The sequence below is a fragment of the Nuphar pumila genome, chromosome 2, assembly GCF_984573655.1.
Source record: "Nuphar pumila chromosome 2, dmNupPumi1.hap1.1, whole genome shotgun sequence".
Lineage (NCBI taxonomy): Eukaryota > Viridiplantae > Streptophyta > Magnoliopsida > Nymphaeales > Nymphaeaceae > Nuphar > Nuphar pumila.
Genome location: NC_143250.1, coordinates 68,891,181 through 68,908,023, shown reverse-complemented (window position 1 = coordinate 68,908,023; position 16,843 = coordinate 68,891,181). Strand labels below are relative to the sequence as shown.

Sequence of the window (16,843 nt, the reverse complement as noted above, 5' to 3'; positions counted from 1 at the left end):
AATAATACCCCTATCGGGTATTATGGTGAATATACATCTATATTTATATATATAGATGTATTATTACATATTATTACATATTATTACATATGTCTTAACACCCCCCCTCAAACTTTACGGGGGAATGACCGAAATTTTGCCAAGAAGGAACAAGAAGCGAGGAGCAGGCAGAGCTTTGGTAAAGAAATCTGCAAGTTGATATTCTGAAGTGACATATGGCAGTGTAACTGTCCCACAAAGATATTCATCACGTACATAATGACAGTCCATTTCAATATGTTTAGTCCTCTCATGAAAGGTGTGGTTGCTGACAATGTAGATGGCACTTTTGTTGTCGCAACAAAGCTTCGAAGCACCGGTAATTTCGACTCCCATATCTTGAAGAAGACTTCGAAGCCACACAAGCTCCATTGTAGCAGTTGTCATAGCCCTGTATTCTGCTTCAGTAGAAGACAATGAGACTTTCTGCTGTTTCTTGCACCTCCAAGCAATTAGCGAATCTCCTAGGAAAACACAAAAGCCAGTAGTTGAGATTCGATCATTTGGGTTTCCTCCCCAGTCAGCATCAGTATAAGCCAGTAAGTCTAAAGAAGAGAGTGAGGATAGGAATAGCCCTTTAGTCAAAGTATTTTTGATGTATCGAATGATCCGGAGCACAGCACTCATATGCACAGATGTAGGAGCATGCTGAAATTGGCTTGCAGAGTGCACAGCATGAGCAATATCCGGCCTGGTGATAGTCAGATAGGTGAGAGAGCCTATGAGTTGCCTATAGGGCGTAGGATCATCCAGCAAAACTCCATCCTCCAGTCGTAGTTTAGCATTGATAACCTCAGGAGTCTCCACCTTTTTGTCATCTGAAATCCCAGATTTGGAACATATGTCTGCAGCAAGCTTCATTTGTGACAATATATACCCTCGAGGAGAGTATGCTACTTCTATACCAAGAAAGTACCTGAGAAAACCCAGATCAGACATATCAAAATTATGTTTTAACATATTTTTAACATTAAGAATACCACTTTCATCATTGCCAGTGATGATCATATCATCAACATAAAGAAGAAGAATGATGATACTATTACCTGCACGCTTAACAAAAAGAGCAGTGTCAGTATAACATGAGCGAAATCCCAATTGTAACATGATAGCACTAAATCTATCATACCAAGCCTTAGGGGCTTGTTTAAGACCATATAAAGCTTTTAATAACCAAAGAGTTTGACCTTGGTTAACACTAATTCCCGGCGGAGGGTCCATATATACTTCTTCATTCAACTGACCGTTAAGAAAGACATTTTTAACATCTAATTGGAATATAGGTCATTTCTTAGATGATGCTACCGCTATTAAAGTTCTAACGCTTGTCATGCGAGCCACGGGGGCAAAAGTCTCCTCATAATCGATGCCATACTCTTGTGAATATCCCTTAGCAACTAATCTAGCTTTATAACGTTCTAGGGAACCATCACTTTTTTGTTTTGACTTTGTAGACCCATCGACATCTTATAGCTTTCTTATTTGGAGGAAGGTGAACTATTTCCCAAGTTTTAGCCTTATTTAAAGCATCTAGTTCAACTTTCATTGCTTCAACCCAATGAGGTATATTTTTTGCTTGATTATAATGGGAAGGTTCATAGTAAGAATGCAAGGCTATTAGACAAGCTCTATAGTTAGGTGAGAGAGTTTCATATGAGACAAACCTATTAGGTGGAATTGATTCTCTAGAAGAACGCCTAAGGGAGGTTTCTTCTAGGGGTTCATTAAGCCGCAAGAATTTTTCTAAAGCACTAATAGGTTGGGCTTCCTCACGCCGAGTGTATACTTGGAGATTGTCACCATTAGTTGGTGATACATTACTGTCATGAGAATCATGAGTATTTTCTAAAACTTCCGGATGACTCAAAGAGTCATCATTTGAATCTTCTAAAAGATCATTGATAAACATATAATCAATTTCATTTGGTTTTTCCAATATTTCAAATCCATTTTCATCTTCTAAAAAGGTCACATCTTTGGAGACAAATAATTTATTGTTTTTATGGTCAAAGCATCTATAGCCCTTTTGATTTTCACCATATCCTAAAAATACACATTCTATTGCTTTAGGTGACAATTTATCTCTTTTATGTAAAAGAACAAAGCATTTACACCCAAAAATACAAAGACGATTGTAGTCGGGTGTCATATTGAAAAGTTTTTCATAAGGAGAGATATTGTTCAATTTTGAAGATGGCATCCTATTGATTAAATAGGTGGAGGTTAACACGGCTTCGGCCCAAAAACTTTTAGGAATATTTTTAGAAATGAGTAAGGATCTAATGGTTTCCAAAATATGTCTATGTTTTCTTTCCGCTAGACCATTTTGTTGAGGAGTTCTTGGACAAGATTTTTAATGACAAATGTCATGTTGTTTTAGATATGATTGAAAATCATTTGATAAGTACTCTCCACCCGAATCGGATCTAAGAATGGATATTTGACTTTGAAATTGATTTTGAACTTTTGCATGAAATTCTTTAAAGAAATTAAAAACTTCCGATTTAAAGTTAAGAAAATAAATCCATACATATCTAGTATAATCATCAATAAAAGTAACATAATACGAATAACCACCTTTGGATAGAACCGGAGATGGTCCCCAAACATCGGAATGCACCAATTCAAAAGGTCTTGTTGTCACAAAGGTTCTAATAGGAAAAGGAGTAGACTTCATTTTTCCAAAAATGCAATCTTTGCAATTGATATCTTTTTCTTTACAAAACTTGTGTCCAAAAGGAAAAAGATACATTTTAGAGTAACTTGGATGTCCAAGCCTTTTATGCCAAGTTTCAATATTTTTGTCTTGGACATAAGTACAAAATGAGGTATTTGGAAGCATTAAGTTATCCATAAAATAAAGGTCTCCCTTCCTATGGCCTTGCCCAATCCGCTTCCCGGACCGGAGATCCTGCACAAAGCACCCTTGGGATGAGAAAGATATTTCACATCCATGGTCGGCTATTTGAGACACGGAAAAGAGGTTAAGATTTAATTTTGGAACTATTCTAACTTTTGGAACAAGGAAATTTTGAACATTTTTAGAATCAAGAGTTCCAACACCATTTATTTTGAGAAAAGTTCCATCGGCCGTAGAGACACAAGATATTTTTGAATTGGTGTGCACATTGGTTAATGCATTTTCATGAGCAGTCAAGTGAAAAGAGGCTCCGGAATCTAAAATCCAAGAGTACGTACCGGGAGGTGATGATGAGGCAATGGCGGCACCGGAGGTGGAAGAAGTAGCCTTTAGAATTTGTTGGAGAGCCAAGGAGATTTGTCCAAGAGTATCTTTGAGATCCCCGTTCTTGTCGTCATCTTCTTTGGTGGATGATTCTTCAACGGAAGCCACCTTTGGCTTGAATGCTCCATTTAGCTTTGGGCAAACGGGTTTAATATGCCCCGGCTCATAACAATGATGACATATAATCATTTTTCTTCCACCACTCCCTTGCTTACCAAAATGAGGTGGTTTGTATGTTTTGACATGATTGTCGGGTTTAGATACGACAAGAACTTCATCTATGCTTTTACCCATATTATGCATAGTCTCTTCTTGAGTAATCTCGGCAATAGCCTCTTCTAAGGGAGGAAACGTAGATCTATGGAGAAGTGAGGATCTTGTAATGAAAAGAGGCGGAAGCACCAATAGAGCAAAAGTCACTCTTTAAGAGTGACTACAAGAGCCAAGAACACAAACACCAAATGTGCACACACAAAACCTCACAAATATAGGAAATGACTTAAAGTCATAAGTTGGATTTATTGAAGAAAGAGAGAGAGGGGTGTAAAAACCCATACCTTTAAGAGGGGAAGACCTCCTCTATTTATAGAAGAGGGAAGCACTAAAAGGAACCACAAGGGGGGCTCCCTTGTAGTCGTTGGGAGCCCCAACGGTCAGAAATCTGACCGTTGGAGCCCCAACGACTACAAGTGTGGGGCCCCCTTGTGGTCATTACAAAAAGGAAAAGAAATAAAGAAAAAAAAGGAAAAAAAAGAAAAAAAAAACAAAAAGGAAAAAGGGAAAAAGGAAAAAAAGAAAAAAGAAAAAGGTACATATGTGGTTTTACAAGAATACCCCTATCGGGTATTTATCTAAATGAGAAATTATATATATACATATATGTATATATATACTTATATATATACGAATGTATATATATATAAGTATATATATATATATATATATTTTTTAACACGCCCCCTCAAACTTTACGGGGAGAAGACCGAAAGTTTGCTAAGGAGGAACATAAATCGTGGAGTTGGAAGCGCTTTGGTGAAGAAGTCAGCCAACTGATATTCTGAAGTAACATATGGTAATGAGATAGTCCCTCTGAGATATTCGTCTTGAACATAATGGCAATCCATCTCGATATGCTTTGTCCCTTCATGAAAGGTGTGATTGCTGGCAATGTATATCGCACTTTTGTTATCACAGCAGAGCTTGGTAGGAGTGGAAATGAGGACGCCCATGTCAGCGAGGAGACTTCTGAGCCATACGATTTCCATAGTTGTCATCGCCATAGCCCGATACTCAGCTTCAGTAGATGATAAGGAGACTTTCTGCTGCTTCTTGCATCTCCACGAGATGAGAGATTCACCTAAAAAGATACAAAGACCCGTAATTGAGATACGATCATTGGGATTGCCTCCCCAGTCAGCATCAGTAAAAGCAGTCAATTCAAGAGATGAGGAAGAGGATAAGAAGAGTCCCTTTGAGATGGTGTTTTTGATATATCGCACAATTCTCATTACGGCCGCCATATGAACCGTGGTAGGTGCGTGCTGGAACTGGCTTGCTGCATGAACCGCATGAGCTATGTCAGGACGGGTGATGGATAGATAAGTGAGGGATCCAATTAATTGACGGTAGGGAGTTGGATCTTCAAGAAGAACACCATCTTCAAGTCTAAGTTTTGCATTGATAACTTCGGAAGTCTCAACTTTCTTTTCATCAGATATTCCTGATTTGGTATAAATTTCAGCAGCTAATTTCATCTGAGATAAGATGTATCCACGTTCGGAATAAGCCACTTCAATACCTAAAAAATATCGCAAATAACCAAGGTCAGACATATCAAAAGTATCTTTTAGCATAGACTTAACATCATTTACTCCCTTTTTGTCATTTCCAGTGATGATCATATCATCAACATACAGCAGAAGCATAATAATGGAGTCACCTGTTCTTTTCACAAAAAGAGCAGTGTCAGTATAACAAGAAGAAAATCCTAAATTTATTAATACGTTACTAAACCTATCATACCAAGCTTTAGGTGCTTGCTTAAGTCCATATAAAGCCTTTTTTAATTTCAAAATTTTTCCATTTAAGTCCATACCTGGAGGTGGTTCCATATACACTTCTTCATTTAAATTACCATTTAAAAAGGCATTTTTAACATCAAGTTGAAAAATTGGCCATTTTTTAACTGCGGCTATAGCAATAAGAGCTCGAACACTAGTCATTCGAGCAACGGGGGCAAAGGTTTCATCATAATCTACCCCATACTCTTGGGCATATCCTTTGGCTACCAACCTAGCCTTATACCTTTCCAATGAACCATCACTCTTAGTTTTTACTTTAAAAACCCATCTACATCCGATGGGTTTTTTGCCATTTGGAGGATCAATGATTTCCCAAGTTTGTGCCTTTTTAAGAGCATTAAGTTCAAGTTGCATAGCTTCATTCCAATGAGCATATTGTTTAGCATCATTGTAATGAGATGGTTCATGAAAAGAGTGAAGAGCAAGAAGGCATGCTCAAAAATTAGGCGAAAAAGAATCATAAGAAACAAATCTATTTGGTATTTTGGAAATCCGATTTGATCTTCTTTGAGAAGTCTCTTCGGTGAACTCATTTTGGGAAAATTTTTCAAGGGCACAAGGAGGATTCCTTTCATTCCTTCTAGAGTAGACTTGAATTTGTCTTGAAACATTTTCTTCAAGGTTTTGATCATCGTTTGGATGTTCAACAAGATCTTCACTAAGAGATTCATTAGAATCAATATGATCATCTATGATGTTTTCGTTAGGCAATAAGTCAAATAAGAATGAATAATCAATATTTTCATTCGGTTGGTGCGAAAAACCACTTTCCTCTTCAAGGAATGTGACATCTTTAGAGATATAAAGCTTATTTTTAAGTATGTCAAAACATCTATACCCTTTTTGTTTTTCGCCATATCCCAAAAAAATGCATTCAATAGCCCTAGGGGAAAGTTTATCATTTTTGTAAGTTAAAACAAAGCATTTACATCCAAAAATTCTTAGTCTTTTGTAATCGGGAGACATATTGTAAAGTTTTTCAAATGGAGAAAGATTTTTTAAAGAGGACGAAGGGGTCCTATTGATAAGATATGTAGAGGTTAGAACCGCTTCGGCCCAAAAGGATTTTGGAATGTTTCTTGAGATTAATAACGTTCTTGTAGTCTTTATTATGTGTCTATGCTTTCTTTCCGCAAGTCCATTTTGTTGTGGAGTGTTGGGACAAGAACGTTGGTGGAAAATTCCATTTTCTTTTAAATATTTTTGAAAATCATTGGACATATATTCGCCTCCCGAATCGGATCTAAGAATAGATAAATTTCCCAAAAATTGGTTTTTGACCATTGCATGAAATTCTTTGAAGAAAGAGAAAACTTCGGATTTGCGACTTAGGAAGTAAATCCACGTGAATCGAGTAAAATCATCAATAAATACCACATAATACGAAAAAACTCCTTTAGATAAAATAGGGGAAGGTCCCCACACATCGGAATGAATAAGTTCAAATGGCCGAGTGGTAAAGTAACTTATTTGTGGAAATGGAATAGCTTTAGATTTCCCAAAAATGCAATCTTTACAAGTCATGTGATTGTCTTTACAAGTATTGTTCAAAAACGGAAAAAGAGACATTTTTACAAAATTTGGATGGCCAAGTCTCTCATTCCATATTCCAATACTTTTGTCTTTTACAAGATTGCATGATGCCTTAGATGGGAGAGTCAAAAAATCCATAAAGTAGAGGTCACCCCTTCTATGGCCTTGCCCAATCAGCTTCCCTGACTGGAGATCCTGCACGGTGCAATCCTTAGGTGAGAAAGAGACTTGGCATCCATGATCGGTGATTTGAGATACGGAAAAAAGATTTAAATTTATTTTAGGAACGATTCTTACTTTAGGAACAAAGAAGTTTTTGAAATCAAGAGATCCAATACTTTCAATTTTTAGTGATGTACCATCGGCCGTTGAAACACAAGAAGATATAGGTTCGGAAAAAATATTTGAAAGAGAATTTTTATGAGATGTCATATGAAAAGAAGCACCGGAGTCTAGTATCCACATACCTGGAGGAGATGAAGAGTAGGCAATGGCGGCCCCGGATGTTGAAGGAGAAGTCTTGAGAAGATGTTGAAGAACTTCGGAGATGTGATTTAGAGTTTCTTTGATATCTCCTTCTTTGGTACTTTCTTCCTTCTTTGGAGAAGTTTCCCCAACCACGGCAACTTTACCTTTGAGTTTTGGACAAGCCGGTCTAATGTGACCCGGTTCATTACAATAATGGCATATTATTCCCCTTCTAGGCCCATTGATATTTTTGTTAAAGTGGGGAGGTCTATATGCTTTAACATTTGATCCGGGCCTATTAACGGCCAAAACTTCATCATTCCTAATGCTCAAGCCAAGTCGAGTTTCTTCTTGACATACCTCGGCAAGAGCGTCTTCAATAGGTAGGGCTTTGCTTCTATGGAGAAGAGATGCCCTCACTTGTTCAAATTCCGGGCGAAGTCCATGAAGGAATTGAAAAAAGTGCTCCTTTTCAATTTGTTCCCTTCTTAGTTCAATGTCTTGTGGAGCAACCGATTTGGGTTCAAGAAGGGCAAGCTCATCCCAAAGAGGAGTTAGAGAGCTAAAGTAGTCCCGGACATTCATATCCATTTGTTTGGTGGAACGAATTTTTTCTTGGCAAAAGAATTGCCGAGCAAGATCTTTTTGGGTATACATACCCTTAAGAAAAAACCAAGCCTCATTGGCTCTTCTAAACTTGGCAATATTGGCACAATTTTTAAGATCTACGTTGTTCATAAACCATGCCAAGATTTTGGCATGGTTGCTTTCCCAATCCTCGATTTTGGATTGATGTTCATTAATGGTTTTGATGCGCTCATCGCCATCTAAAGCCTTTTCCACTTCATTTTCAATTTTGGTAAGAACAAGAGAGGGTTCGGGAGTAGTCCCCATAACAAAACCCCAAAGTTTCTTACCTCTTAGATGATTTTCCATAGCGGAGGCCCACATGAGATAGTTGGACCCATTTAGCTTGAAAGAGAGCTCCACTTTAGAGTCACGTTCCATCGGCACCAAATATACTTCCTTTCTTCAAAACTTTGAGAGGCACGCTTTCCAAGATGTCAAAAGAGAAGCCCAATCACCAACCGAGCTCTGATACCATGTAATGAAAAGAGGCGAAAGCACCAATAGAGCAAAAGTCACTCTTTAAGAGTGACTACAAGAGCCAAGAACACAAACACCAAATGTGCACACACAAAACCTCACAAATATAGGAAATGACTTAAAGTCATAAGTTGGATTTATTGAAGAAAGAGAGAGAGGGGTGTAAAAACCCATACCTTTAAGAGGGGAAGACCTCCTCTATTTATAGAGGAGGGAAGCACTAAAAGGAACCACAAGGGAGGCTCCCTTGTAGTCGTTGGGAGCCCCAACGGTCAGAAATCTGACCGTTGGAGCCCCAACGACTACAAGTGTGGGGCCCCCTTGTGGTCATTACAAAAAGGAAAAGAAATAAAGAAAAAAAAAAGAAAAAGGAAAAAGGGAAAAAGGAAAAAAAGAAAAAAGAAAAAGGTACATATGTGGTTTTACAAGAATACCCCTATCGGGTATTTATCTAAATGAGAAATTATATATATACATATATGTATATATATACTTATATATATACGAATGTATATATATATAAGTATATATATATATATTAACAGATCTAACTTGTTCAAATTCGGGACGAAGCCCAAATAAAAATTGAAACAATCTATCTTGTTCCATTTGTTTTTGTCTTAGTACCACATCCTCCATAGACACCCATTTAGGCTCTAAAAGAGCCAATTCATCCCACAAAGGATTTAGAGCACTATAATAGTCTTGTATGCTCATGTCACCTTGTTTTGTGGTTCTCACTTTTTCTTGCAAAAAATAAGCTCTTGCAAGATCCTTTTGGGTAAACATACCCTTCATAAAAAACCAAGCTTCATTTGCCCGGCGGAATTTTGCAATATTTGCACATACCTTAAGTTCAACATTATTCATAAACCATGCTAGGATTTTTGCATGGTTGCTCTCCCAATCTTCCATTTGGTGATGATAATCTTCAATAGCCTTGAGACGAGCATCGCCTTCAAGAGCTTTCTCTTGATCTTCTTCCATCTTTGTGAGCTTAAGTTGGGGTTCTGGAACGGTTCCCATTACATAACCCCAAAGCTTCTTGCCTTTGAGATTATTCTCCATTGCGGATGCCCACATCATGCAATTTTTCCCATTGAGCTTGAATGATAGATCGATCTTAACTTCCATTGCTACAAAATGGAGGTGTGAGAAAAAAAAGGAAGTAGAGAGATACACGATTTTACCTTAGAAGATCGTATGGCTTTGATACCATGTAATGAAATATGCGAAAGAATCCAAGAATGCTAAAGCATTCACTATGTCCCACACGGACAAATGCAACAAGCATAAGAGAGGAAATCCACTAAGGGATATACGAAGGGCCTTATAAAAAGGCTACACACATGAAAAATAAAATAACTATTATTAAAGAGGAGCTCTCAAGAGCAATACCACATACAAGGGGGGTTCCCCTTATTTATAAGAAAAGGAGACCAAAGGGGCTCCCAATAGAGTCGTTGGGAGCCCCCAACGGTCACAATTGTGACCGTTGGGGGCCCCAACGACTCCATTGTGGGGCCCCTTTTCGGTATCCCAAAAAACATTTAAAAATAAAAAAACAAAAAATAAAAATCAGCAAAATAAAAGAAATAAAACAAGTACCCCTATTGGGTACTTATAAAAAGACCATAATACCCCTATCGGGTATTATGGTGAATATACATCTATATTTATATATATATAGATGTATTATTACATATTATTACATATGTCTTAACAATATCCATCACATTTATATATAAATAAAAGCATCCATAAGATCAATGGCCAAAAGAAAACGAGTGACACACTTATAATTAGAGATCATATAACAAATCATTCTAGAGTCCCAAGGTGCCCATAACTCACCTCAACAACCATCTTTAATATGGTAATTGGACAATCTAAAATGACATAACACAAGGTGCCCTTAACTCACCTCAACAATCATCTCTAATATAACAATAAGGCCATACAAAAAAGATTGATGCATCATATAACTTGTGATGGATAAAAATAAATGTCATAAAAAGGCAATGAACACTTAGGAAAATCATTTTTCAAATATGTGATTTTACAAAAAGGGCCGATTCAAAGGTCCAACATAATTAATCACAACAATATGCCTTATAATAATTTTGCATAAATACGAAATTATGTTCAATCATGATCATTATAAAAAAGACTTAATAAACACAACATGAAATATTTAAGCAATGGCATGTGTGAGGACGGATTTGGAATAATCCAAGAATCAAATCAAGCTTTTATAAATTGCAATTATATGCATACCAAGATGTAGAATGGTAATAATCTTAAATGAACAAATTTAGGACAACATGTAACAAGATATTGTGGAAGCACTTATAATGATAAAAGAAACAATCTCACAAGTCCACTAAGGGAGAAAACAAGCTCTAAGGAAGGCAATATATATCATCTCTTTATTGAAAAGAGAGTACCATGTGAAAATGTCTATGAATAGACAATACGCATACAAGCATGAATACTTTATAAAAGAAGTGTACGAAGACACTCTCACAACACTTGAACAAAATACGCAAAAAGCATAATAATAGCAAACATGCAATAATGCATGTATTTTATAAAAAGAGCAAATGCTTGAGACTCTCAAGCTTTCACAAAGATGGTAATATTAAAAAATCTCATAAAAAACCAATATTAAAAAGAAGCTTATAACAATCATGAAATCTTCTCAAAGAGTATATACTCATAAGAAGATTCACAAGGATCAAAAGGCCTTTCAAAGAGAGATCCAACAAACAAAATTCTCAAATGAGGGTATATACGAAAGGAATAGGGAAAACTATTAAAGTGGAGAAAATCCCAAAGAGAATACTAGGATTGTGTTATGGCATAAATCTATAAACAAAAATTCATAATATTATATGACTTAATAGATTATAACCAATGGCATGAATATGTTTTAAATAAACACAACATGAAATATTTAAAACATATGTAATAAGTATGCAACATTAATAAAGACCATAAATCTTATAATAAAACATATTCTTGAAATTGAATTGAAGAATGCAAAGAGAATAACCATATTTTATGAGATCATTTTTAAAACATAATTCAACCGATATTATAAAAATGCCTTCTTAATCAAACATTGTTAGTATGAAAAAGAACTCATTAGGTAGGAAAATAAAACATCATTTTTCAAAGACACATGTTATTATGAAAAAACCTCATATAGGACATTTTAGAGGGTAAACACATACCTTTAATATGAAATAATTATGATGAGAGTATGTGAGCAATGCTACATCTCTCACAAACATTTTACTTCTAACATAACTTTCTTTAAAAAAACTTATTTTGCAAGAAAAGACATACGAAAGAGAATAATATAAAAAGTTCAATGGAATTGTTAAGAATCCAAACTCATAATGACATGAAGAACACATATGCAAAAACATATCTAATTCTTTATAATGCTCAATATTTAAAGAAATATAATACATACCAAATATTTTAAGAAGCAAAAGAGAGAAACACATATGCAAAAACATATCTAATTCTTCATAATGCATAATACTTAAAGAAATATAATGCATACCAAATAATTTTAAGAAGCAAAAGAGAGAAACGAGAACTTCACCATTCTTCTTTAAAATTTCTTGAATAGCACGCTTCCCAATGCAACAAAGAGCAACTCGATCCCAACCTCGCTCTGATACCATATAAAGAAACGACTTTGAATATATTAGGTTCAACAATGAACCAATACACATGCACATGAAGTGCGAATATACCCACTAAAGGAGAAAACACAAGCACATAATGTGCTAACACATAAACCCACAAAGGGGCAAAAATGCCTATAAGGCATAAGTTGATATTATTGAAGAGGAAGGGTGTAACACCCATTACATTGAGCAAAAGCTCCTCCAAAGGAGTGAATAAATTACAAGGGGGAGACCCCTATTTATAACAAGAGAGGAGCCACATAGGGGGCTCCCAAAGGAGTCGTTGGGAGCCCCCAACGGTCATATTTGTGACCGTTGGGGGCTCCCCAACGACTCTTTGGGGAGCCTCCCTAGGTGGCGCAAACCACAAAAATGAAAAATGAAAAAAGAAAAAAATAAAAATAAAAATAAAATTACAAACATATTCCAAATGGAATATGCGTAAAAAGGAGAAATGACTAAACTACCCCTATGCTTAATAATAGAGAAATATATATTTTATATATATAATTAGGAAGATACATATGCATATATACCATATATGTATATGTATCATCCTTTATATATATAAAATATATATAAGATTACAAAGATTGAATGATACATTTTAACAATGATGTCCCGTCAACTTGGTGACATTCACAAGTCACCCCTACCAGATGAGCAGAGCCCTTGTGAGATGCAGCATTGTGCTATCACCACATCCATATACAACACAAAAGACGAGTTTAACAAAGAAATGAAGAAAGAGATCATTTCTTATTGAAGCAGATCAAACAATGGTGGAAATCTATGTGCACATGCCTGCCCTCTGACACACATGTAGAAATATACATTAAATTCATTAATAGAATGAGAGTAAATACAGAAAAAGGAAAATCTTCCATTAAACACAAGAATAGACCAACCTGTCGCAGAGAACGGTATTGCATTGAAGGCACATTGCCAAACTTGATGTACGTCGACAAATGTTGCATTTTGCATCCAAAGAAGATTTTGTTATTTCACTGCATCTGTATGAAAGGAAAAAAAAGCAAATAATGTGAACCAATTAACTGATTATTATTATTAGCAATAACAATAAAATAAAATTTTGGATGCCAAACACTTCAAAGGTATGAGATTCTTGACAAATATAGTGGCTACAAGACCTTATCACAGATGGCAAACAAATAAAAGAGAAGAAACAGATAAACGATAATACAAGAGCCAAGTATCTGTCAGATTGTCAGCCCACAATCTGGAACCTAACCTTGACAACCAACAGCCAGATCTCAGACACAATGCACATTTCTCATGCATATGGACAGGAAAAAGGTCAGCAGCTATGTCACACGGACTCGGCTAGGGAGGTGTCACACGGACTCGGCTAGGGAGGTGTCGCACCCGAGTCGATACGCCCCGACACGAGTGCGGCTTCGAACACGGCCCAGACTCGGTCAACGCCGAGTCGGACTCGATCAACGAGTCGAGGCCGAGTCTGTCCTTGTTTTGGACCCGCGACGGGGGGAGCCCCCGGACCCCCCCTTTCTGCAAGGGCAAAAGTACAATTTGCAAAGTTTATAAAAACACTCATGCTGGTGCCAAACTTTAGAGTAAAGTTAGCCCGTGACAACTGCTTCCTTAACTTTTAATGGTTGATAATCCATGTCATGGACTCATTGAATGATCTTGTTATGTATGCAACTATTTTATAGCAAATGCATGACTTCCAATAATAAGGATAGGATAGAGGTTTGAATCTCATTTCTATGCGCCTCTTAGGGAAACCTTTGATGTCCAAACCATTGAATGAACTACAATATATTGGCCAAATTTTCAGCCAAAATAACTGGAGCCAAAAAGGATATGTAGTAAATGTACCCTTAGGAAAAAACTTGAAATAGAACATCAACATTGTGACAGTCTTCTGCCACAATGATAAAAAATTAATTGAGATAAACACCTATATAACTCCACTATAAATGAAAAGGATCACCTGCTACAGGTATCAGACTTCACAAGCATGAATCTCTGAAGAAATGAAGGGATAACCACACCCTTCTGGTCCACTAAAAAACAAGCGGCTACAGGTGGTCAAGCATAACAAGATTATGAAATGAAATGGAATCAGCATATAAGCCGTGATATTATATTACTATCTACTCACAGGAAAAAACACACAGCAGCTTTTCTAAAACACAAGCTGGAGAAAATTTGACTAATTAATATTAAAAATACAGAGTTGAATAGTAAAAAAGGGAAAAACAGACATCACAATCAGACAAACAAGACTCAATGACGTATCATGGACTGCTTTCTAAAAGCATAAGCAGAAACTAGAAGAGTATTAGATGCATGCAGGCATTAAGAGGATAAGATATGAGCAAAGCAAACCTTCGATACAACATGTTGAGATCTCTGGATATAGTATTAGACCTTGGATCCTTCTCAATTGGAACCTATATAAGAGGAAAATAATGTAAATAAGCAGCTTCTTCTTTAGAAAGACCACTCCATGAAAAGATTACAGCAGTAAGTTGAGCTGAATGATATGAAGTTTGACCTCATAAAATTTTGGATTTGAAGTAACTGCAGCAGGAACAGATTTTGTCACCAAACAATCCTCTGCAAGGTGGCCAGGTTGCTGACATTTCCAGCTGAAATGACACACTCAGTAACAAAGAGTATGAAGATCATTTTAAAAAGGAAAAGGCAAATAAATCAAATATAAGCACTAGTCAAGAAGGCCATGCATTGCATGGACTATGTCTGTTCCTGCACACACACACACACACACACAAGATAACAGGGAAATTGGAGTTTAGTGTTACTTTTTGATGGACCACTTTACCCATCAGTTTCAAAGAATTACCATCGTAGATTTTAAAACATCTTTTTTTGAAATTCAACAGAAACAACACATCACCATTACCCAGCTTGTTTCCTTCATATATGACATAGATAAAACAGTATTTATAAAAAACCTAATAGTAAAATTAGGCATCAGAATTTAGATTAAAAAAAAAACTAGTCTTTATAAAATAAATTTTAGAAAAAAATCCAAAATCCATGAACTTAAACTTCCAAACCAGCCACTGTCCCTTCTACATTCACATGCCAAGTTGTCCCATATGCAAATGTTTCCACAAAGTTAATCCTTCATCCTAAGGTGAATAACTTCCATCAAATCAGTTTCATAAAAGACAACATGCATCTCTCAATACACTCCTACATGAGCATTTCCTCTACCAATCTGGATCAATGATTCAACAGACTCAGGTCTGGCGACTAGTGAAGAAAATTCTTTGTATCTTACCTTATAAAGGCAAAGGAACAATTCTTACTGCCTTATTGATGATGATATAATCCCTCCCATACATCCTCTTTCACGACACCAGGCCATTCACTTTCACTCCTAAGCATATTTCTTCTTCAAAAACTAACTAAACATCCTTTTCTCAAACTTTTCAGTTAATAATAAATTCCTGTTTACATTATGCATTTATATCTTTATCTGAATTCTGTGTGACAATTTGATATATATAGATAGAGAGAGATGGGCGTAACAGTGGATGCCCATCTCATCGAATGAGAATCGGATGCACTTAGTGCGTCGATTCATCGCAAAAAAGGGGAATTAGTGGCGGTCAGCGAACACCACTACGCGCACGCATCCGACGCAATGCCGAACACTTTAGGTGTTAAGCCCATCTATATATATAGGGCAATACATCCGTGCTAAATATGGCACGGTGCGTGCTAAATGAATCATTTTATTGGAATTCCGGTGTTTTTTTTGAAATTTTGACTGTAAAGATGTGTTCAGCATGATTGATTTACTAGAAATCGATACTTGTATCATGCATTTTGGATGGAAAAAATGGTATTTTGAGCCTTGAAAATTTATGACAATTGTAGGCTGTTGATTTTTTAAACCTTATGAAAACCTATCCATGCATCGGAATCCAATGCTCCATGAACTGATTCCTATAAAAACAAACATATAGATCACAGTACGGTCAGAATTTTGAAAACCCCCCGAAAATCCAATAGCATGTTTCATTTAGCACCGTCCACATTTAGCACGGATGTATTACCCTATATATAGAGAGAGAGTATGAGAACTGGAAATATGAGAGCTCTTGTGTGAATTGTAATTTTCATGGATTTTCTGTTTTTTCTCTTGAATCTAACCGTACGGATGTAATCTACATGATTGGTTTTATAAGGAACCGCTCTTAAATTATCCGATTATGATGCATAAACAAGAATTTTTTAAAGGTTTAAAATCAATGGCTCATAATCTTCATACATATTTAAGCATTCAAAAATCACATTTTTTTATCGAAAATACACGATCCAACAGTTGATTCCTAGCAAATTCACCATGCCGAACACATCTACATGGTCGGATTTGCAAAAAAGGCATTGGAAATGTCCATATTTCTAGTTCTCATATTCTAGTTGTCATATTTCATTTCTCATATTCAAGCCATATATATAATATATATACATACACACACAAACTTCCAACCACTTCAAAACTAAACAAAATAAAAAGCTTCCTTTCCTTTATTTGTTTCATGATCCAGTTGTTGAACAAACAAAGATATGACAGACCTAACCCATATTGAAATCACAGATTGCAATTTTTTTTCATAAGAATCCAATAGTGTTCCCAAGTG

The 16,843-nt window shown here is 36.1% G+C and overlaps 1 protein-coding gene across 13 annotated transcripts in view; it reads right to left on the bottom strand.

Moving 5' to 3' along the window:
- Positions 1-16,843, bottom strand: part of LOC149845691 (uncharacterized) — a 47,033-nt gene that overhangs the window by 17,494 nt on the left and 12,696 nt on the right. For 11 of the 13 annotated variants that reach the window (XR_016430203.1, XM_089995913.1, XM_089995923.1 and 8 more), the window contains 3 exons: positions 14,722-14,815; positions 14,553-14,617; positions 13,085-13,189 (listed from right to left, as the gene is read on the bottom strand). Coding sequence is in view for 12 of the 13 variants with exons in the window: in XM_089995913.1 (XP_089852039.1) it covers positions 13,085-13,189; positions 14,553-14,617; positions 14,722-14,815 (264 nt within the window). In the remaining variant the exon portion in view is untranslated. The remainder of the gene's footprint in view (positions 1-13,084; positions 13,190-14,552; positions 14,618-14,721; positions 14,816-16,843) is intronic. The other 2 variants (XM_089995919.1, XM_089995924.1) reach the window with 1 other exon arrangement.